Source organism: Tupaia chinensis, unplaced genomic scaffold, assembly GCF_000334495.1.
Source record: "Tupaia chinensis unplaced genomic scaffold, TupChi_1.0 Scaffold000311_2, whole genome shotgun sequence".
Classification (NCBI taxonomy): domain Eukaryota; kingdom Metazoa; phylum Chordata; class Mammalia; order Scandentia; family Tupaiidae; genus Tupaia; species Tupaia belangeri.
The window spans coordinates 6,850,220-6,871,172 of NW_006159803.1; the positions used below are offsets into that span (position 1 = coordinate 6,850,220).

The 20,953-nt window shown below is 44.4% G+C and overlaps 1 protein-coding gene, 1 long non-coding RNA gene and 1 pseudogene across 5 annotated transcripts in view; 2 read left to right on the forward strand and 1 right to left on the reverse strand.

Annotated features, from left to right (window-relative positions):
* Positions 1 to 9,145, forward strand: part of LOC114008224 (uncharacterized) — a 32,848-nt gene extending 23,703 nt beyond the window's left edge. Inside the window, exons 1-4 of one of the 4 annotated variants that reach the window (XR_003549780.1) lie at positions 5,232 to 5,294; positions 6,098 to 6,196; positions 8,269 to 8,353; positions 8,526 to 9,145. This is a non-coding gene — a long non-coding RNA (uncharacterized LOC114008224). Of the gene's footprint in view, positions 1 to 5,231; positions 5,295 to 6,097; positions 6,210 to 8,268 lie in introns of those variants that run through there. The other 3 variants (XR_003549779.1, XR_003549777.1, XR_003549778.1) reach the window with 3 other exon arrangements.
* Positions 9,146 to 9,275: 130 nt separating this feature from the next.
* Positions 9,276 to 10,780, forward strand: LOC102476876 (histone-lysine N-methyltransferase SETMAR-like). Its single transcript, XM_027772835.1, has 2 exons — positions 9,276 to 10,223; positions 10,592 to 10,780. Exons 1-2 carry the CDS (start codon positions 9,294 to 9,296, stop codon positions 10,778 to 10,780), a joined length of 1,119 nt encoding a protein of 372 aa, XP_027628636.1. The 5' UTR covers positions 9,276 to 9,293.
* Positions 10,781 to 12,947: 2,167 nt separating this feature from the next.
* Positions 12,948 to 14,435, reverse strand: LOC106735121 (developmental pluripotency-associated protein 4-like; annotated as a pseudogene).
* Between the last annotated feature and the right edge of the window lie 6,518 nt (positions 14,436 to 20,953).

Sequence of the window (20,953 nt, forward strand, 5' to 3'; positions counted from 1 at the left end):
AAGAGCTTCTCCAAGACACATTATAGGCAGACTGACCAAAACCACAAGACAAAGACAGGATACTAAAATTGGCAAGAGAGAAACGTCAAGTTGCCTACAAAGGATATCCCATCAGACGGACAGCAGCCCTCTCATTGGAAACAATGTGAGCAAGAAAAGAATGGGAAAATATATTCAAAGTGTTAAGGGAAAAGCTATTTCAACCGAGAATACTGTACCCAGCAAGATTATCTTTCATGTGGGAAGAAAAGACAAGAACATTCTCAGATAAACAAAACCTGAAAGAATTTACCAGCACGAGACCAGATCTCCAAGAAGTTCTCAATGGAGTGCTATGTTAGGAAAATTAAATGTAGTCCCACAGAATTAGGAGTTCAAAAACTAAGAAAATGGCCAGCTTAATCATAGGGACAAGTCTGGAGTTGAATATTATATCCCAGAATTCAATCGGGAAGATGGAACAACAACAGAAGATAGATTAAGTACATGAGACTGAACTGGTGAAATAGCATTCTGTGACTTTTGACTAAAATATTGCTGCTTTTCTTCTAGGCTTTGTTGTCCAGTTTTAAGAGTGTTTGTCCTGTTTTGAGCTGTCTCATGGGTTCATGTACCTATTGAACAGAATATCTGTTCCAGGCTTTAAGTTTTAAGCAAATTTCCTTACCAGTTCAAAACTGCTTTTCTTGAATCACCAGCTGAACTTGCTATTGAAAGTAGTTAAATTATTTAAGAAATTGTGGGATCAATAAAATATGGGGGGAAAAGGAATGGAAGACAACTGTAGACACTGGAGATAGTGTGAGAAGAGGGTAGGAAAGGACAGAGGGTCAGACATAGGGGCAGATATAAAAAATAAAACTAGAAATGGAAAATTATTGATGATAACAAACATGATTAAGCCACTATACAGTATATTCTGGATGGGAAACCACTTTTTGTATGCTGTGACGATGATTAGGGGATGAATGTAAATTAATTAAAAGAAAGTTTTAAGAGAAAAAAACACAAAAACGGCTTTTTTTGAAATTAAAAAAAGTGCATATTTGATGACTGTAGTAAGCTATATAGTTCCAGCTAGGTGCTACTTTATAGTATGTTCATTCTACTTACTGAGGTTCATGTCTAAAGTCAGACTTGTGTTCATGGATATGTAATATCAGCTGTGCTTGCTATTGGATTAAGTTCATTAGCGAATAAATAAAATGGGGGGAAAAGGCATAGAAAGCAACCATGGATACCAGAGACAGTGTGGGAGGAGGGTGAGACATGGCAGAGAGTGAGAGATAGGGAATCAAGGATGGCAAAAATAACAAAATATACAGGAAACAAATGGAAAATTATTTGTTGATGATACCACATATGTTGATGTGCTTGATTGAACCAATTTACAGTGTATTCTGGATGGGAAATCTCATTTGGTTTGCTGTAATGATGTATAGTGAATGAATGTAAATTAAAAAAAAAACAATTTTTAACAATTTGGTGGGCTTTAAAAAGTTCATGGAAAATGCATATTATGAAAAATCTATATATGTTTTTCAAACTTGTATCAAAATAAATTTGTACTTTAGTTTAAAAAAATAATACCATTTACTGAAGAGCCCATTCTGGGGTGGCTCTGTAGTATAGTGGTTAAGAGCTGTGCATTGGATCCAAATATTGGCGTTAGCATCTTGAATAAAAGGCGTCAGGGGTGTGTGTGTGTGTGTGTGTGTGTGTGTGTGTATGTATGCCCAAAATCCTGTTGGAAAGAGACATAGAGGAAAAGGATTGAGGCATGACCACACCCTACTTGGGAATTCCGTCTCTCTCTCTGTCTTTCCTTTTCTCTCTCTCTCTCTTGCTCATAAGCATATGTGCTCTCTGGCAATTAAAAACTTTTTGTTTTCTAAATTAAAAACAAATTGGACCAGCCAAGTGGTTTGGTGGTTAAAGTGGCTAAATCCACGACTGACTGTGTAGTTTAGGTCTTGGATGTAATGACTTAAAGACCATGCCAGGCATGTGTGCATGTATGCACAAAATCTCAGGTAGAGAATGGAGGTGAAGGGATTGCGGCATAGTCATTCCCCTTGGGAGGTGCTTCCTCACTCTCTCTCAGGTGAGCCTATGTGCCCTATAGCCCCCCCCCAAAAAAAAAGAAAAGAAAAAAAGAAATGAAAAGCCCATTTTATCTCCACTGATCTTTAATGTCAGTGCTGGGGGCTGGGGATGAGTTATTTAGACAAAGGAATAGGGAAGCCTTCTCTGATAAAGAGACATTTAAGCAGGGACCTAAATGAGGTGAGGGAGTGAGTAAACCATGCAGTTATCTGGGGGATGTTTCCTCAAGGCATAGGAAAAACCCAGTGCAAATAGCCAGAGGTGGGAGCATCTCATAATTTTGGAATTTGAAAAAGGTGAGTGCATTGGCTGAGTGATCAGGAGGCAGTGATGAGAGATAGCATTGGAGGGACTGTTAGAGGCCGGAATATCTGGGCTTTGGGCTTTGTTCTAAATGTGATTGACAGATATCAGAGGGCTTTGAACTGGGTAATGTTTTAAGATTTGTTTTAAAGTGATTATGTTGTCTCCCATGTAGAGCCTAAACTGTAAGGGGGCTAGAGATCAGTTACAAGGGAAAGTCGATAGCAGCTTGGGTCGTGGTGGTGGGGCCAGAGTGTGTAGAAGTTGTTAGATTCACAGTATATTTTGAAGGCTGAGTCAAGAGAATCTGCTGATGGACTGAATGTGGGGTGGGAGAAAGAGGACTAAGATCTCCTCACCCTTTCCTTTTCATTCATTCAATTTATTTATTTATTTAGCAGAGGTTTTTGCTGCAGAGCATGTGCACTCGCTAGAAAGACAGAGAGAGACAGAAAGTGAGAAATTACCCCCCAGGGGGGAACGGCCATGCCACAGTCCCTTCTCCTCCATCCTCCTCTCGGGATCTTGGGCATGCATGCACATGTGCCCGGCATGAGTTTAAGCCGCTGGGTCTGGGACTCGAACCACTGTTGACTACATGGGAGTCCAGTGACATAGCCATTATGCCAGCTGCTGGTCCCCCTTTTCTATTCTTTTGAAATGCCTATTGGATGTTCGTTGGATCCTTTAATCCATCTGCCATCTTAACTAATGTTTCAGACCTTTGCCTTGGCCTTTGGCTGTATTTTGGGTGAATTCTACAGTTCCTTTCAATTTATGAATTTCCTTTTAACTTTGATCAGTGTAGAGATTTTTGTGACTTGAGTTTTAAATTTTAATTAGTACACACAAATATTTAAAGTTTATTTATTTCTTTCATGAACGAGAGAAACAGAGAGATATAGCACCCTCAACAGGGTTCACATGGTATGATTGACCCACACCCTCAGCCTCAGATCACAGGCACCTGTGTGCCCAGAGGACTCAGAGAGGTCTCAGGATGTGAACCCAGAAGCTTCCTATGTGAGTGAGCCTTACAGAACATGTGTTTTACCACTGTACCATTATCTATCTAGTGCTCTAATTACTGTACATTTATTTATAAAATTAAAAGCAATTTTTTAGTGTCTACTTAACTTTGGTCTCATTTTTTGTTGTTCTTTTGAAAATGGATTCTGAAAGGTATAAGTAGACTTGTGTAGGATTGATCCTCTGCAGGCACGGCTCCCAAGAAAGCAGTTGCCTTCTGCAGGGATCCATAGGAACTGGCCCAATACTTATGACTACCCTATCCAAGCATTAGATACCATCCCTGCAGCCTCTCTCCTCCATCATGCCTGGGAGGCCGGTGCTTCCCTAACCACAGATCATGACTCTAGGTTGCCAAGTCATACATCTGTGACCACAGGGCTTGGACTTAAGTCTTGATTACATGGCGGGTGCTGGTGCTACTTCCCACCAAGGCACTGAGCCTAGGTTGTGCCATGTGAGCTTGCTCTTGTATCTCAGCCTCTGATTACTTCAGGAAACGACTGATGTTTTCCTAGTCAATAGACTCTGATCCTCTCAGTCTGAGTGTCAGGGTTCCTCTCCTAAAGTGTGATGCCTGGCTATGCTGGTCCTTTATGTGCTTCTCTTGGAGAAAAGGGCCACCAAAAACTGCATGTGATTTCTTGTCCTCTCTGTGAGTTTACCCTTGTGGGTGCTGTTCTGACAGACCAGTTGTACATGCTGCTTGGCTATCACCCTTGTTTGCATGGCAGACATTATGCCATTGTTTATCTCTCAAGCATCTTTAATATACTTATGTATGTTTGTTATGCTTCTTCCTAGAACTAATTTCATCTGGGTTGACTCATAATCATGATTGTTGATATTGGCTGTTATGCTCAATATTAGGTTTCTCTGTTTGTTTGTTTGTTTGTTTTAGAGAGAGATTTTTGCTATAGAGTACGTGCACTTGCTGGAGAGAAAGAGACAGAAAGATAGAAAGAGAGAAATCACCCGCCCCCCCCAGGGGCGATGATCATACCACAATCCCTTCTCTATTCTCCTCTCTGGTTTTTGGGCATGTATGCACATGCACCCTAACTGAGTTTTAAGTTGCCAGGTCTGGGACTCGAACTGCAGCCAACTATGTGAGAGTCCAGCGACATAACCATTATGCCATCTGCTGATCCTTCTCTGTGTGTTTTGTAGTTTTGGACTTACAAGTTCGTTTGGAGTGGGAGGCATTTGTTTGTTTTCTTTCTTTCTTTCTCTCCCTATGTATTCAACTCTAAATTGCTGTGGTTGCTTTTTCTTGTTCCCCTTGAATCCTTGGTCCAGAGATAGGACTTACAATGTCAACTCATGACTGGAGACACTGGGGATAGCACAGTGGGTGACTTAATTTGGATCCTGGAAGAGGGGCTTTGTCCTTCTCCTTCCAGCCCACTGCTTCCTAGGAAGTTGTACAGCCAGGCAGAATTTGGCAGCAATTTTTTCAGCTACATTCCTGCATTAAAGTAATCCGACCCAAGGCCGACTCCAGCAGTGAAGCACATTTGGTCCTTCTTATGTATGTATGTATGTATGTATGTATGTATGTATGTATGTATGTATGTTTGTTTGTATGTTATAGCTGCTGTTGTTAGAGCTGAACTCCCTTACAACACCACCAGCTTGCAGACCTGGAACTCAGTGGTCTTATAGCTTCATCCCTGTTTACTTCTCTGGGTTTCTCTTCTATTTCTGATCCAAAGAGATCAAATAGAAATATACATATTTTTTAGCCCAGTTATATATTTTGGCTTTCCCTTTTTATATTTTACCTACCATTGCAGTGTGTCTGGAACAGCAGGCTGCCACCAAGCCAGACTCATCGTGCTATCCTGATCTAACAGGTAGGTAGTCTCTTTAGGTGAGGGCACTTTACTCTCAGGCTGTTTCTGGAAACTGCAGGTTTCTTCTAAAGCAGCCATGCCCCCTGGTGGCATGAGGTAGTATGGTTGGCAAACAGCCAGCAAGGAAAGGGCTACACAAAACTACATCTCTCCTTCCTGCAGACTCTCAGAGATGGAAGGGATCTTAGTGGCTGTGAGATCAACTTCTGTACAGCACAGGCATTCCATCAAGGTCAGGGTCAAGGTCAAGTTGATTAGCTCCCTCTCTAGCAACCACTCAACAGCTAGAAAGCTGTTTTAAGGAACCCTTCTTGTATTGAATATTTCTTCCTATAGCTAGTAGCCAAGTGTCCCAGTTTTGCCATTTGAAGCAGCACTTAGCAAGTGTGATCCTTCCCACATCCTTTCAGCAGCTGATTACAGTAGCTTCTTTTCTTCTGGCTCCCTCACTCAACCTTCCCTTCCAAATGGTGTCCATTCCTATTGCCTGGCTCTGTGTGAACTCTGAGTTATCATGTGGACTTTGTAAAACATGACCTTGTCTTGACCTGGGCAGAGGAAGACCAGGGAGGAGTCTCCTCTTTTGCCTCTGAGTCTCCAAAAGAGAGTAAAGGGGAAAGGTCCCTTCACCGCCTCTGGTTTCAGCCCGGAGTCCTCCCTGGTAGGCGACTGCTGTGAAATGTTTCCCAAGGAGGCATCTCCCTCTAGTGGCCACCGGAATATATTTCAGGATGCTTCCCTCCCTTCCTCTATCCTTTTTCTCCACCGGGTTTTTTTATTTTTTTAATTTTTTTTTATTATAGCTCAAGAAGATCCTCTGAGATGTGGCAGGCAGAGCGGGAGATTGTGAAGCCCCCGTCTGGCCTTCGGACTAAAACGAACTGATTCTATAGTGGATACTGGTGAGAGACAGAGGTCAACTTCAATTTCAATGTTTCTCATTGTTTTCCTAAGCCAACGTTTGCAAATGGTTATACATATGTTAATTAGTATTCTTTCTAGAAACTACGATAGTCGCTGTTCTTGTAGTTGCTTTCCTTATGATGTGGCTTCTTTCATGATTGTCTCTGTCCATCTCTACTGGGTAAGGTTTAGCTGAGATCTTTTTCAGCTGTAGTAAACAGTCACCTTCGCTCCAGTTCAAGTGAAGTTGGGAGGTGGCTGAGAGAACATGGAGCAACACAGGAACAAAGGGGCTCACGGAGCCTGTATTGCGGACCGGAGGTCACACAGCGTGTCCGGGGTCTTTGCTCTTGCTCTCCCCAGTAGGGGACCAAGTCCTCTCCATTCTCTGCTGACAGTTTCCTTGCTTTATGTTTTACTTCTGCCATTTCCTTACATCAGAGCCTCTGCTTATTCATAACCTTTAAAAAATTGACATATAATAATTGTACATATTTGCAGAGGCACAATGTGGTTTTTCAGTACAATAATACAGTGCATAATGATTAAATCAGGGTGAGGAGCATACCTATTATCTCTACCATTCATCATTACTTGTGCTGGGAAAATTCAAAATCCTCATTTAGTTCATTGTGGTCCCTCTCCTCTTTCCGCCTCAGGACATTTCAGCTCTCGCCAACAAATGACGTATTTTCCTGGCACTTCTTGTTTCCTGAGAGAGTAATCTAATTGACACTCTCCCCCCATTTCTTTCAGTGCTGAGTCATTTCAAAAGTCTCAGGCCAGCCAGTGACTTGGCTCTTTGGGGATCTGCTTCCTGTTGCAGTCAGCTGGGCAGGGAAAGGGGGTGATACAAAACAGAACTACCTGGGCTGCAGCAGGGGCTAAAGGCAGGGTTTTCTTCAGAAAGAGACATGGGGGTGGCATATTGTTAGGCTATCTCATCTGAAGCTCATGTGTAGCTGCTGTGATTGGAGCCCTTGTCTGGGATCTGGGTGATCTGGTCCACACTGGAGGGGACTGGTTGCACCAATGAAAGCTTCAGGACATCACCTGGTGAGATTTGTCTTCCCCATTTATCTTACTGTGTTTCCTGTTTTCATTGTGTGATCAGTGGTGAGGAGGGGCACAAAGAATGACTGCATATCCTGGAGAAGCATACTCACGACTTACCTCATGGGCAGATTAATTGGTTGGCTGATGAAGGACAATGTCACGTTGGGGCAGAAGTGAAAGGAGCCTTTAGGAATTGTACAGTGTGAAAACTGCACACTGTTAGTGGCTGCCTCTCTGGGATCAAGCTAAGCATCACATCCATCTCAGCCTGCTTTGTACCCCTGCAATAGGGATTCCTCTCATTCAGGGGGCATAAATGCATAGATTTGGGTATATAGGACACTTTAAAAAAATAAACTTGTACTTTGATTTTCTATAAACTTTTTTTAATAATTATTTTATTTAACTTTATTTATTTTTTATATTTTTAATTTGACCAGAGAGGGACTGAGTGAGAAAGAGAGACAAAGAGGGAGAGAAAGTGAGAAAGCAAGCCGCCAGGTCTGGGACTTGAACCATGATCAGCCATGTGAGAATCCAGTGCCCTTAATCACCACACTACCTGCTAGCCCCTATAGGACACTCTTGAGGGGGAAGTGGAAGAAATGAACTATTATCATTTACTGAGCACTTTCTAAATGCTAGTGGCCATGTTAACTATTTTACATACATTATTCATGTTTCTGCATCAAAGCTATGTTGCAACTATTATTACCATTTTACAGCTGAGGAAACAGCTCACATCAGCCTGGGCTCCTCTTTCTAGCTGCACAAGTTGTACATTTGCAGTCTTCCAGGGGATGTTATTTGCCTGTAGTAAAAGTGGCCATGTTGGCTAGAGGGGGAGGCAATATGTCAGTTGTCCTCCATAGCAAAGTGGGGGGCAGAGCTGAGGTTCAAGCCCAGGTCTGAGTGACTTCAAAGCTCATGTATTTTCTGCCACATGAATCTATAAGAGACCCCAGAGGAAAAAAAGCAACTGAACTCATTTATTTTTTTTCTTTTTCTTCCTTAGAGAAAATTCCTTTCATGTATTCTGAAATCAAGTGCAAGGAACATGGAATTTCATCTACAATGACAGTGACTGCTTGAAAGGAAAAGTGAGCATCTGCTACATGTGATACCTGCTGCTGTCCTAGGGGGTGGGCTATAAATAAGACACAAAGTCCAGCAAAGGCTACGCTGGGTTGAATTATGACCAGAACAACATGGTTTGATGAAGTCAATCTGAGAACTGGATTTGGCCCTTATTAGAGATTTTCTATCCCACAGAAATACTACTGGTCTTTGATTATACAGAAGAGGAGAAAGGAGTTCCAGGAAGGCAGATGTGTCTTGCTCAAGATCACTCAGCTGGTTGTCACTACTGAGTGCAGGTTCGTCCCTACTGGATCCTCTGTGGTGTTTTGTAGAGGCAAGGAGAGGGGAGTCAGTAAGAAATAGGAAAAAGGTGGCTAAGCTATTGGAAGAAAGAGAGAGGACATTTGTTTCTTAGAGTGAGTAGTGTGAGGGAGGCCCTGGGGAGACTATTATTCCCTGGGAGTGCTCCATGTGTGCTCAAAACCACTGTATTATATGAAGTTGATCCTCGGATATTATCACTATTGTGAGCTAAAACCAGATGTGACCCTTTCCAGGAAATTGCCTGTTCTTGTTATCTGAGGGAGAACACACAAGAATTCAGTGGCTCGAAGAACATTGAGGGTTACTTCTTTCTCTCACTTCACAGTCTGTGGTGAGTGGTGCACTTACGGACTCCACAAGGTTACTCAGCCTTAGACAGATCTGCTGACCAAAGCTGAGATGTGGGCACTTCTGGATTCCAGAAAGAATATGGAAGAGCATATGGAAGTATTCTATCAGGTTGTTGGAAAAGTCATGATGCATTTTTGCAACAGATGGCACTAGTTTACTTTTGGAAGTACTAGAGTCATTTACATCTATGTTATTGCTATGTCATTTGACATCTGACAGTTCTAGCTTCATTTTAAAAAATCTGAAGCGAAGTGGTTGGGTTTTTGGAGATTTTACAAGTTGAAGATGGAAGACCAAACCCTACATTTTCGCCATATTTTATTGTTTTATTTCCACAAAGGAAAGAATGCGCGTCAAGCTTGTAAAAAGTTGCGTAAAGTTTATGGTGGCAATGCTCTACAAGAACGTCAGTGCCAACGATGGTTCATGAAATTCCGTGCTGGTGATTTTGATCTCAATGACGCTCCTCGGTCAGGGAGGCCCACCAAGGTTGATGACGACAAGATAAAGGCATTGATCAAATCAAACCCACGTTACACAACACGAGAGATTGCAGAAGCATTGAACATCCATCATTCAAGTGTTCACGACCACCTGAAAAAGCTGGGATACGTAAGAAAGTTTGATATTTGGGTTCCTCATGAACTCAAAGAAGTTCATTTGATGGCACGAATAAACATCTGTGATATGCTCATTAAACGTGAGGAAAATGATCCTTTTTTGAAACGACTGATAACTGGTGATGAGAAGTGGATTGTTTACAATAATGTGGTGCCCAAACCATCCTGGACCCAGCAAGATGATTCACCTCAAATGATATCGAAAGCAGACATTCATCAGAGGAAGGTTATGCTCTCAGTGTGGTGGGATTTTAAAGGTGTTGTGTTTTTTGAGCTCCTACCAAGGAACCGAACAATCAATTCAAATGTGTACTGTCAGCAATTGGACAGTTTGAATGAATCCATCATCCAGAAACGTCCAGAGCTTGTTGATCGTAAAGGAGTTGTATTCCATCACGACAGTGCAAGACCACACACAAGTTTGATCACTCGTCAAAAATTACTGGAGCTTGGATGGGATGTGTTGCCACACCCACCATATTCACCTGACCTTGCACCATCAGACTTCTACTTGTTTCGCTCTCTTCAAAACTCCTTGCGTGGTATAACATTCGATTCAGATGAGGCTGTAAATCAGCATCTTGTTCAGTTTTTTGCCGATAAAGACAGGTCCTTCTATGAACGAGGAATTATGAAGCTCACTGAAAGATGGCAAAAGGTTATTGAACAAAATGGGCAATATATCATCGATTGATCTTTGTTCTTTATATAAATAAATGACCTTTGAAAAACAGAAAAAAAATACTTCATGACTTTTCTGACAACCTAATAAGTGACATATGTCATTCTTGCTCATTTTCTGCTGGCGAGAACTTAGTCCCATGGGAGCAAGGGGCTTTGGAAATGTAGTCTCTCCCTGGGTTGCCCAGCTACAATGCAGTTCCTATTAAAGAAGGCAGATTTGATCACTGAGTGTCTCCACTGTAGCCCTTGAAGGCTTTATTTTCTCATATACTCTTCCAGTCACCCTTTCAGTCAAGAAGCATTTTGGACACCTCCTCTGAGTCAGGCAGGCACAGGATTGAGAGTACAGGGCACGGGAGACCTAGGTGTTTTCAGGCAGAATACATTCCCCAGAAGCAGCAGTGTTTGCATCAAGTTATGAGGATGAGTAGGTATTACAAAGAAGGTCACTCAAGCTGGAAGCAGTAGCTTTTGCAAAGGCCTGGAGGTGAACAGGATGAGTGGAGGGCTGATTGTGACAAAGTGGCTGGTGGTAGGCAAGGGTGAAGGGGCAGAGCCAGATCACACAGTGTCTTACGATGAAGCTACAACTTTCAAAAGATCTTTCAGAGAAGAGATCTAATGGCATCAACTGTAAAGGGAACCTCGAGGGATTGGACCTCCAAATTTTAACCTTTATTTAAAAGACTAAAAAGAACCTGGACTGAGTGATTTAGCTCACCTGAGCTGAGCTTTGATGTTCCATACACGAGGATATCTAAGAACAGACTCAGCCAACCTTTGGAAGACATTGTGAGATGGCTGAGCCTGTCTGGACCACAGGATGTGTGGATGGTGTCCTCTGAAAGGGAAGGGGTGTAGTGGGGGCAAGCCAGGGCATACATGGACTTGGGGAGAGAGGCCTTAGCCTGGCCGAGGTGACAGCTCTTTGATGCTGACTTCAGAGTATGAAGGTGCCTAGCTATTCTGTGTTGGGACATGAGCCACACCTGATGCTGTGACAATAGGTGGGTGGAGGGTGAAGGCAGGTGGGTAAAGGGTCTCAGGCTGCACTGGCCTCTGCATAGGTCCCTTCTGTCACCTCCAGTCCTCCCGGAAATTCATAGTGAAAGCAGCAGCCTGGGTGCAGGCATACCATGTCCCCTAGAAGAACTGAGAAGCTGCCATCAGAGCAGGGCCCTTCCTGGCACCTGGAGAGGCAGTGGTAGAGGTCACCCTGATGGAAGGGGCTGCGACGGCAGAGCAGTGAGCTCATGGCACCATGGGGAGCCTGCAGGAAAGGCCAGACCAGGAGGATTTCTGTGCTGGGGCTGGTCTTTGCACCTCCGCTAGGCAGTGCATCATTTCTGAGACGCCTGCATGACATGCTGGCGTTCAGGTGGATGGGGCTTAGCCTTAGATGATCACAATTTGGGAACTGAAAGTAAATGTGGTCTGGACTTGAACTATTAAAAAAAAAAAGTGTGGTCTGGCTTTGTAGTCTTTAGGCATGAGGTCTAAAACATTCCAGTATGCTTTCATAATCCTACCCCTCTCTCAAGGACTCTCATGCTCTTACAACTCTCATTGATTGTGAAAATTCACTCTTTAAAAAAATTTCTTTTTTAAGTTCTCAGCTTCAGTGCCCCATTTATGTCTGTCTTTTGTCTTTTCCTCCCTCCTCATTGTCTGTGTCTCATTCCCCCCATGGCCTCTCGGTGTGCTCAGCTCTTGCCATCTGAGACACTTGGTCACCTTGAGGTTCTTATGTGTTTGTTCTCTCTCCAGCCTCTGCAGGTTAGGCTGCAAAGAAGCTGCCGCTCCTCCATAGGTGGTGGGGGCTGTCTGCCTTTCTCCTGAGCGGTGGCCTTTCTGTCTCATCACTGGCCTCAGGTGGTCCTTGCAGGCTCCCACAGCAGCCAGGCTTCCTGCTCATGATTAAAGGGGGTGCTCTGCTCATCTGAAACAGCACAGGGGCTGAAGCTGATGACTAGAGCAGGTCCCCAGTTCTCCTGGTACAGGCAATTGAACACATTGCTGCAAAGAGTCATCTCTGTTCTGACTCGTTTCTTCTTTCGTACTACCCAGTCTCATGTTAATTGCCTTTCTGACAATTTTTCTGGCAAGTTATTTTTGCTGTAAGGAAGCTGGGGTTGCCATTGCATGTGAAAGTGATATCATAAGCCTAAGAGGAAGTAAGCCTGGTGACCTGATGGAGAGTGGGGAAGGTGGACACCCACCCTGGGTGGAAGATAACAAAGGTGATCACGAACATTTTGTTGTTGTTGTTTACAAAAACCAGGTTCAGAGCCTTTAGAAATAAGGGTAGTCTGAGGCCATACCTTTTTCAGGGTGTCATTCCCTTGGCTTTTATGGTTTTGGAAGCTCAGCCTTCCTGGTACAGGGATCTCAGGATGCAGGGTCCTGTGTGCTGGGCTACATGACCTTGGAGATATTCTCCAGGATCTCATGAGTGTTGGCAGCACAGAGACTAGAAATACAGTGATCATATCTTCCCAATCACCTGTCAGGTCATGCAGCTTAGCAGTTCAGTTAACTCATCTATCCAAGGTGTTTATTCAGCTCCTACTGTACACCAGGCATGGTGCTAAGGGCTGGAGATAGGACTGTGAATAACTCACATTTCCCACTTCAGAACGTTCACAGCCCACAGCCTGGGTGGGGACATAGAACCACTTTTTTTTTTTTTTTTGGTTTAAAGTATTTACGTTTATTAAATTTACAATCAGAATGGAATGTCTCCTAAGTCATCAGTATCCTGAGGAGAAAAATGAAACACAAAGCAAATGATTTTCTTGTCCCATCTCCTCCATGGCACTGCTGAGGAAGTTCCCACTTCACAGAGTTGCTGAAGTCCTTTCTAGTTCAGAAGGGTAGACATTTGGAAGTAGGAACAACTTTTTCATCTTAACAATGGAATGGATAGTCCTTTGTTAAAGTCTTTTCCATATTCAAGTCTCTGTTCCCCAACCTGGGAGGCATCAGGCATCGTTGGGGGTCCAAGGATAACCATCTGCATCCCACCAGTCCGCATAGCCTCTGAGCAGAAATAAGCTTGGCCAGTGTGGGACCAGAGTTCAGCTGGTCACTGTGGAGTGGACCATTCAACTTTTCAAACATGAATTACAACCACAGATGCGCCCTTTTCTTGGCATTCTAATCCCATTGGAGACTTTTCATTAAGACCTTGTTCCTTTGCATACATTTTGGACACAACATATTGTCTTCCAGGTGCAGGGGTTGGAAACTGCAGGCTAGAAGTAAGAAGAGGGCACACACTCTCCCTTTTTGCTTCTCAGGAACCCAGGCTTAGCCAGCATGAAACTGCAGGTGAACCCAACCACCTGTGTTTGCAGGGTGACTTCTCCCATGGACCACACATCATGTGACACCATAGGCCTCTTGTGGGGATTCCACGGCCTCTGTTTCTGCTGACTCCATCTTCCCACCACAGATGCAATTCTGGCCCAGGAGGCCAGCACAGGCTCTGGGGCAGAGGTTGTCGCCTCAACTGTATTAACTCCCTCAAGGAGAGCTGCAGACTCTTCCAGGTTAGACAAAGTCTCTGCAGATGAAGGAGTCACTTTCGGAGGATTAGTCCTTTCATAACACATCCCTTCCTGAGGACTTTGTACAGATGCTTTCTCTCTGCCCATCTCTAATTTTAATTGAGTAATGATGACTCAATCCTAGCCTCTTTTGCTGTGGTAGGAATATCCTTTTGATTTGGATAAGCACAGGCACACAGTCTCCTGTACTCATCTAATTTCTGGCCTTTGGAGCTGATCTTTAATTGTTGGCACCAAGGCCGCAGGATGTCTCTGTGAAGCTGGTTGACGAGTGGCAGTTCAGAAGGCAGTGTGGGAGTTGGTATCTTTTTCTGAGGCTATAGGCTGTCATTGCTTTGTGCCTTATCCTTTGGACAGGAAACTTTGTCACCCTTCGCAGATCTTCTTCATTTTTTCCCCTTTGCTGAGGTTGCCAATAAACTTGTAGATGTGACTGGTTGACTGGAAGCCCACTGTTTCTCTTCAGTTTCAGACACTTGTTCACACTTAGAGTTTTCATACTCTTCTCTTGACTTCTCTGTGGATTTCCACTCCTTGCCTCTTGCATGCTCCATACTCTGAAAGTAGATCAGGCTGATAAAAGAAAAATTCTTCTCACTCTAGACCCACTTCTATCTATCTATCTATCTATCTATCTATCTATCTATCTATCTATCTATATCTAATACACATACATATATGTATATGTGTGCATGCATGTGTGTGTGTGTATTTAAGTTTATTATTTTATTCCTTACAGTCGAGTGAGTAGCCCCCACTCACTTTTATTTCTTACATTCCCCCTCCCCAACTGGGTTCTAACACCACAATCCTCCCCCAGCCTCAGCCAGGCCTGGATCATGGGCACACAGATGTCCAACATACTCAGCGAAGTCTTTGGACACAAACTGGAAGCTTCCCATGTGAGTCAAAACATCACATTTTACTGCTGTGCTACTGTTTGATCCCCCCTCCCATTATAATGCATGTAGCAAGTACCAGGTTTCAGTTATATATAAGGTATTTGAGCACAGAATAGAAAAACCTAGCTTAGTCTCAGGAGTCAGGACAGGCTTTCTGGAGGAAGAACTAACATAACTCAAGTTTTGAAGAATAAGCAGGAGTTAGCTGGGGCAGGCAAAGGGAAGTGTGGAGGTGAGGAAGGAAAAGGTAAATTATTTTCCTGCCTGAACTACCTAGTTTAATAATAACATGGTGAAACCAAGCCATATGAAGACAGGAAAATTATAAAGCATAGGTCTATCGACTTTACAGACCAAATTTCAAGCTTATTTCCTTTGTATGAGGGCCTCAAACTTGGTATCCAACCACCCAATCTTTGGCCTGTGTGTCCCCTTCACAGTTTCTCCCAGGAGGTAAGGCAATAAAGAATTCCCCCAGGACTTCACTGAGCATGCCCGGACTCATATCCAGCTCCACTTGCAGACTTCCTGACGTGGGTGTTCCTTTAGCTCCTGGTACATGCAGAGCACGTGGTGGGTGCTCATCAAATTCTTGATTGCAGCTGTGTGTGTGCTTGCTCCCTACTTGTCAGGATGATCAATGAATTGGGCAGTTAGAGGCAGCCATGACAGTTACACGTGCCGTTAAGTTTACAGGGGAACATGAGTCAGGCCAGAGATATGGCTGCAAGCAGCCTCCCTGGTACCAGCCACAACCTAATAGAAACAAGGTCTTTCCAGGGGGGACAACTCTGCTGGTCTCAACTGGAGGCAGAGGGCTAGGTGAATGCCACCAAGGGCCAGTTTCTCTTCTATAGACTCTAGGGATTAACCCATAGACTCTACTTCCTGACTTTGTCTCTGGCCTCAGCTTTTTCAGGCTGACAATGGGAAGTCCACCTGGTACCAGCCACAACCTAATAGAAACAAGGTCTTTCCAGGGGGGACAACTCTGCTGGTCTCAACTGGAGGCAGAGGGCTAGGTGAATGCCACCAAGGGCCAGTTTCTCTTCTATAGACTCTAGGGATTAACCCATAGACTCTACTTCCTGACTTTGTCTCTGGCCTCAGCTTTTTCAGGCTGACAATGGGAAGTCCACAGGAGGCAGTGTGTGTGTGTGTGTGTGTAATTGCCAGAAGGCACTTGTATAAGAGCAAGAGAGAGAGAGGAAGAGTGTGGTCGCAAATAATCCTTTCTCTTTAATTTTTCCATCCTGTAGAGATTTGGGGAAGGTGCACACACATGCCTGGTATTTTCAAGTCACCAGGGCCAGGACTAGTGGTGTGGACGATGTGAGATCCGACTACCTTAACTGCTAGGCTACTGGGCTGACCTGGCAAAGCGTTTATTCCCACCTCCCCTCCCCCATTTTGCCAGAGGGCACATGCACTTATGAGAGAGAGAGAGAGAGAGAGAGAGAGAGAGAGAGAAGAAAGCACCCTCATAGGGATCTTGTAATTCCATCTCCATTTCTCCCTCTTTTTGGGCACACATGCACATGTGCCTAGTGTGTTCCTCAAGCTTTTGGGTCTGGATTCGAACTGCACAGTTGGCCATGTGGGATCCAGCTGCCTTCACTACCACACTGCCAGCTGCCCTGGCAATGTATTTTTTTTTTTTTAATTTTATTGTATATATTTAAGGGATACAACATGATGCCAATGTGGTTTCACAGAAAGCAGTCTTTCCACTGCAAAGTTGGGTAGACCTGAATTTGAATCTTAGCTGTGCCACGTCAACTGTGCAGCCTTGAGTATCTAACTTCTCTGAATCTGGCTTTTCTCATCTCTCAAAAGTAGCTAATAGAATTTATTTTTAAATGGCTGTTGTAAAGATCAAAGAGGATAACATGTATAAAGCATATTCCTGGGACCAGCAAGCAGTTGGCTATGTTGCTGGACTCCCATGTAGCTAACCACGGTTCAAATCCCAGACCTGGCAGCTTAAACTCACATCAGGCACATGTGCGTGCGTGCCCAAGATCCAGAGAGGAGAATGGAGGAGAAGGGATTGCAGCGTGGCCATCCCCACTGGGGGGGGGGGGTCATTTCTTGCTGTTTTCCTGTCTCTCTCGGTCTTTCTGGTGAGCACATGTGCCCTATAGCAAAAACCTCTCCAAGAAAAAAAAACAAAATAAAACATTCCTTGTACTTTTTAGCTCTCTGAGCTGTGGGTGCAATGTGGGCATTCATTTATTGAAAAGTTACTTTTTTTTTTACTTTTTTTTTTTTTTTTTTTTTTGCCATAGGGTGTACACCTTTCCCACAGAGAGACAGAGAGGGAAAGTGAGAAATCACATCCCCTCCCCGGGGGGAATAGCCACACGACAATTCCTTCTTCTACATTTTCCTCTTGGAATTTTGAGCACGCATGCACGTACACTCAACGTGATTTTCAAGCCATTGGGTCCAAGGCTCAAACCATGGTCAGCCACGTGCGAGTCCAATGCATTAACCACCATGGCATCTGCTGTCCCCCCCAAATTACTTTTTGCTTATTGCTAAACCTTGTTCTCAGTCCTGGGCAAAATAGTCATAGAAGTCTCTGCTTTCATAAAGCCCACATTCTGGTGGAGAATTTACAAAATAAGTAAACAAACCAATAAATAAACAATAATTTCAGATAGTGGTAAGAACCACATTGACTAGAAAACAAGCTGATGTGATTTAGTGAGAGGCCTAGAGGAGCTGGGCTTGCAGAACATGGTGGAAGAGGGTCTAGGCAGAGATCAAAATGTGCTGAGGGAAAGTGCTAGGTATTACGTATTCTAGGGAGGAAGGTGGGTCTTTGCAGCAGCAGGAGCACCATGAAAGCTGGGGAGTGTGGAACAGGCTGAGTTGTTGTGGGCAGGAGCCAGGCTTGTGCCTGTTCCTAGACTCAGGACCAAGGCATTTGGGATGCCTCAGTGAATTCACGGTTCCATGGAATGACCTAAAAGTTTAAAGGTGACAAAGCATCTGTTGGACTCTTTGTAAACTACTTGATTTAGGGGCCAGCAGGTAGTGTGGCGGTTAAGGTGCTGGACTCCCACATGGGAAACCATGGTTCAAGTCCCAGACCTGGCTGCTTGAGAGTCACACCAAGCACAAGTGCATGAATGCTCAAAATCTTGGGGAGAGAATGAAGGAGAGAGGACTGGGGTGTGGCCATCCCCTTGGAAGGTGATTTCTCACTTTCCCTCTCACCATCTCCCTCTATTTCTCTTTGGTGAGTACATGTACCCTATGGCAAAAACCTGAAAGGAAACCCCCCAAATAAAAGCAAAAGCAAAAAAAAAAAAAAAAAAAAAATTCACTAGCTCAGGACAGGCTGCAGTTTCAACATTAGATTGCTCTACATGCTTTTTGATAACATCCAACTTTATGAAGCTGGGTTTTCAGCAGTTACTGTGACAAAAAACACAAGTACATGGGAAAAATCAACACAGTGCAGGAAATGAGGTGACAGTGTCTAATCCAATTGCAAACTTTGAGCAGTTGTGCAGTGCATGCCAGACACACCCCATTAGTAAATAGTTATGGGTATTTAAGAATGAAATAAAAATATCATTTTTCCACTTTATCATTTTTTTCTCCCTAGTGACTGTTGCTAGGACACAAATGATTCTTACATTGGGCCTAATTACTTAATAAACACAACAGTTAGGTATTTCCTTACAATGGAGGTATTGGAAATGCCTGGGCTCTCAGTGAGATCTGTCTCATTCCAAACACAGGGCCTTACCTAATAATATTTGTCTTACTGTAAGTAACCTGAAAAGGTTACTTAGATGTTCTTACCGGGTGGGTCCCCAAAGTGTCTAACCATCAGGATCACCTAGGGGTACTGCAAAAATAGTTTCCTGGTTTCTGCCCTCAGGGTGCTATTTAGTGGGTCTGACATTTGAATCTGAGTTTAAAAATTGTCTGCTCTAGCGTACACTCCTTCAGTCAGCCAGGACAGCCTAGGTGGGACCAAACCTTTCCCCACCAGATTTGGGGGTTCCAGTAGTTAAGCAGTATATCTGAGGGCCAAGTTGGGTGACTTTTTCCGACTCTAGGCGAGGGTCACGCGGCATGTGTTCCGCAGAAACCCGGGGGGGAGGGCCATGCTGGCCACATTCAGCCCTATACTCAGCCTAGGGTCGCACCACGAGTGACCGGCAAGGACGACACTTCTTTTTGTAAGGAAGCTCCTCCTAGGGCCAGCGGATACTGACCTCGGGGGGGAGGATCCACTGGCCGCGGACATCTCGCGAGGGATTTTGGGGCGGGGCCGCTGGGAGCGACTCGGAAACAGGTGGCCGAGAGGTGGCAGCAGCGGGCTGCCAGCAGCCGTGCCTCTCCGGAAGCGCAGGTTGGCTCGGACTGCGGTGGCTCTGGTGGGCGCGGCCCATGAGTGGCCGCCACCACTGCCTCTAGGGCGAGGAGGAACCGCGAGGGCGCGGCAGTGAATTCCGGGTGCAGCTCGATGCTTCTAAGGGGTAGACCGGCCTGGAGGCTGGGGCTGGGCCAGTCTTCAGGGCGGGGTACGTCATGTGCACAGGTTTGCTCTGTGCACAGGACTGACTCATGGGGAGCGAGACGCTGAGTTGGGTATCACCAAGGCAAACCCAAGGCTGTTGGTCCACGGGTGCGGAACCATCATCTCGTTATGGTGTGATGCGAAGATTTTGGGCGGGGGGAGGAGTGGGAAGATTAAAAGTACCTCCCTTGTTGATACCTAAAATTATGCTATAAAATTATGCTATTGGAGATGTATTCTTTCTTTTTTAGAGAGTTGTTTTTTTTTTTTGGGAATTTTTTTTTTTTTTTTTAGAGGTTTTTTTTTTTTTTTTTTTTTTTTGCTTGAGGGTGCGTGTGCTAGCTGGAAAGACAGAGACAGACAGAAAGCAAGAAATTACTCCCTCTCCCGCCCCGGAGGGGGTGGGAATGGCCGCACCGCAATCCCTTCTCCTCCATTCTCCTCTCGGGATTTAGGGCACGGATACACCTGCGCCCGGTGTTGAGTTTTAAGTCACGGGTTCCGGACTCAAATCATGGCAGTCCAGGGAGGTAACCATTACGCCATCTGCTGGTCCTAGAAAATCACCAGATGCATTCTTTTACGTATTGTTCTCTCCTCAGGGCGGTGGGAGGGAGCAGTGCATTTGAACTTGAACTCCTTAGGATGAGTCAATGACTTAACCTGGTCTTCCTTCGTTGGCAAGGGAAGAGCTAGTCCAGAGTACTCAAGACACGGAGGATTGAAGGCGCTTTAATTGGTACTTGCTAATCAAACCTCGATTCTTCTCCTCGGAAATGTTAAGTGTGTGGAATCTTTTAGGTTAGAAAGCTCATTGGCCCCACATCAGCAGGTACCCACTTTATGGGCCTCTTAGAGGGGATTAATGAGGTGCTAATGTAGTGTGATTCGTCCAGTGCATTGCATTGTTAGCGTTATTATTTGCAGAATAGGCAGCATCTGCACTGATACTCTAATACATTATAAAATTATTCTCTACATTCCCCTTTCTTGTACCTTCTGTCTTTGAGTTAAGGAAATGGTGTGGTAGGAATCAGTGAAATTTTGAGCCAGAAATTCCTAGCTTGGAGATTTCTCTCTGCCACCCACTCACTGGCCATGTAATTCTGGAAAACAATCTTTCTGAGCCTCAGTTTCCTCATGTGTAAAATTGGAAAAATGGTGCCTACATGGATGGTGGTTGTGAGTCTTATATTAAGTAGCAGATGGGGAATACCTGCTTTCAGGCCCAAGTGCTGTGTGTGCAAGGATAGTGACTGTGAGAGGGTTCTTCAGTCTGGATTTTTGTGTCTTTATTTCTCAGTGACAGCAGTTGATGCTATAGAATAAGGCCGGTGCAGTTTGTGATTATCACGATTCACACCAACTTGGGGAGGATGCTGCCCAGGAGTAGACGGTACAGCAGTGACCAGGGACTCTGCTGTCCTTTCACACCAGGTTTCCGGAATCTTTACCAGAAGGAATGAAAAACACTGGTGGACAACAAGGTCTAAACATCATGCTGGTTCTTCACGGTCTTCTCAAGGAGTTGAACATTTGTTTATTCTTGAAACAAGTTAGAACCCATCCTGTGTGTTCAATAGCAGTCTTCAGTCTGTAAATATCTTGAAGCAGGGGCAAAGTTTTA

Bases quoted from the DNA above. Each gene is read 5' to 3' on its own strand.
- LOC102476876 (XM_027772835.1), top strand. From the start codon at position 9,294: ATGGAAGACCAAACCCTACATTTTCGCCATATTTTATTGTTTTATTTC. The intron at 10,224-10,591 runs GCCGATAAAGAC...ATACTCTTCCAG, and splicing joins AGCATCTTGTTCAGTTTTTT to TCACCCTTTCAGTCAAGAAG.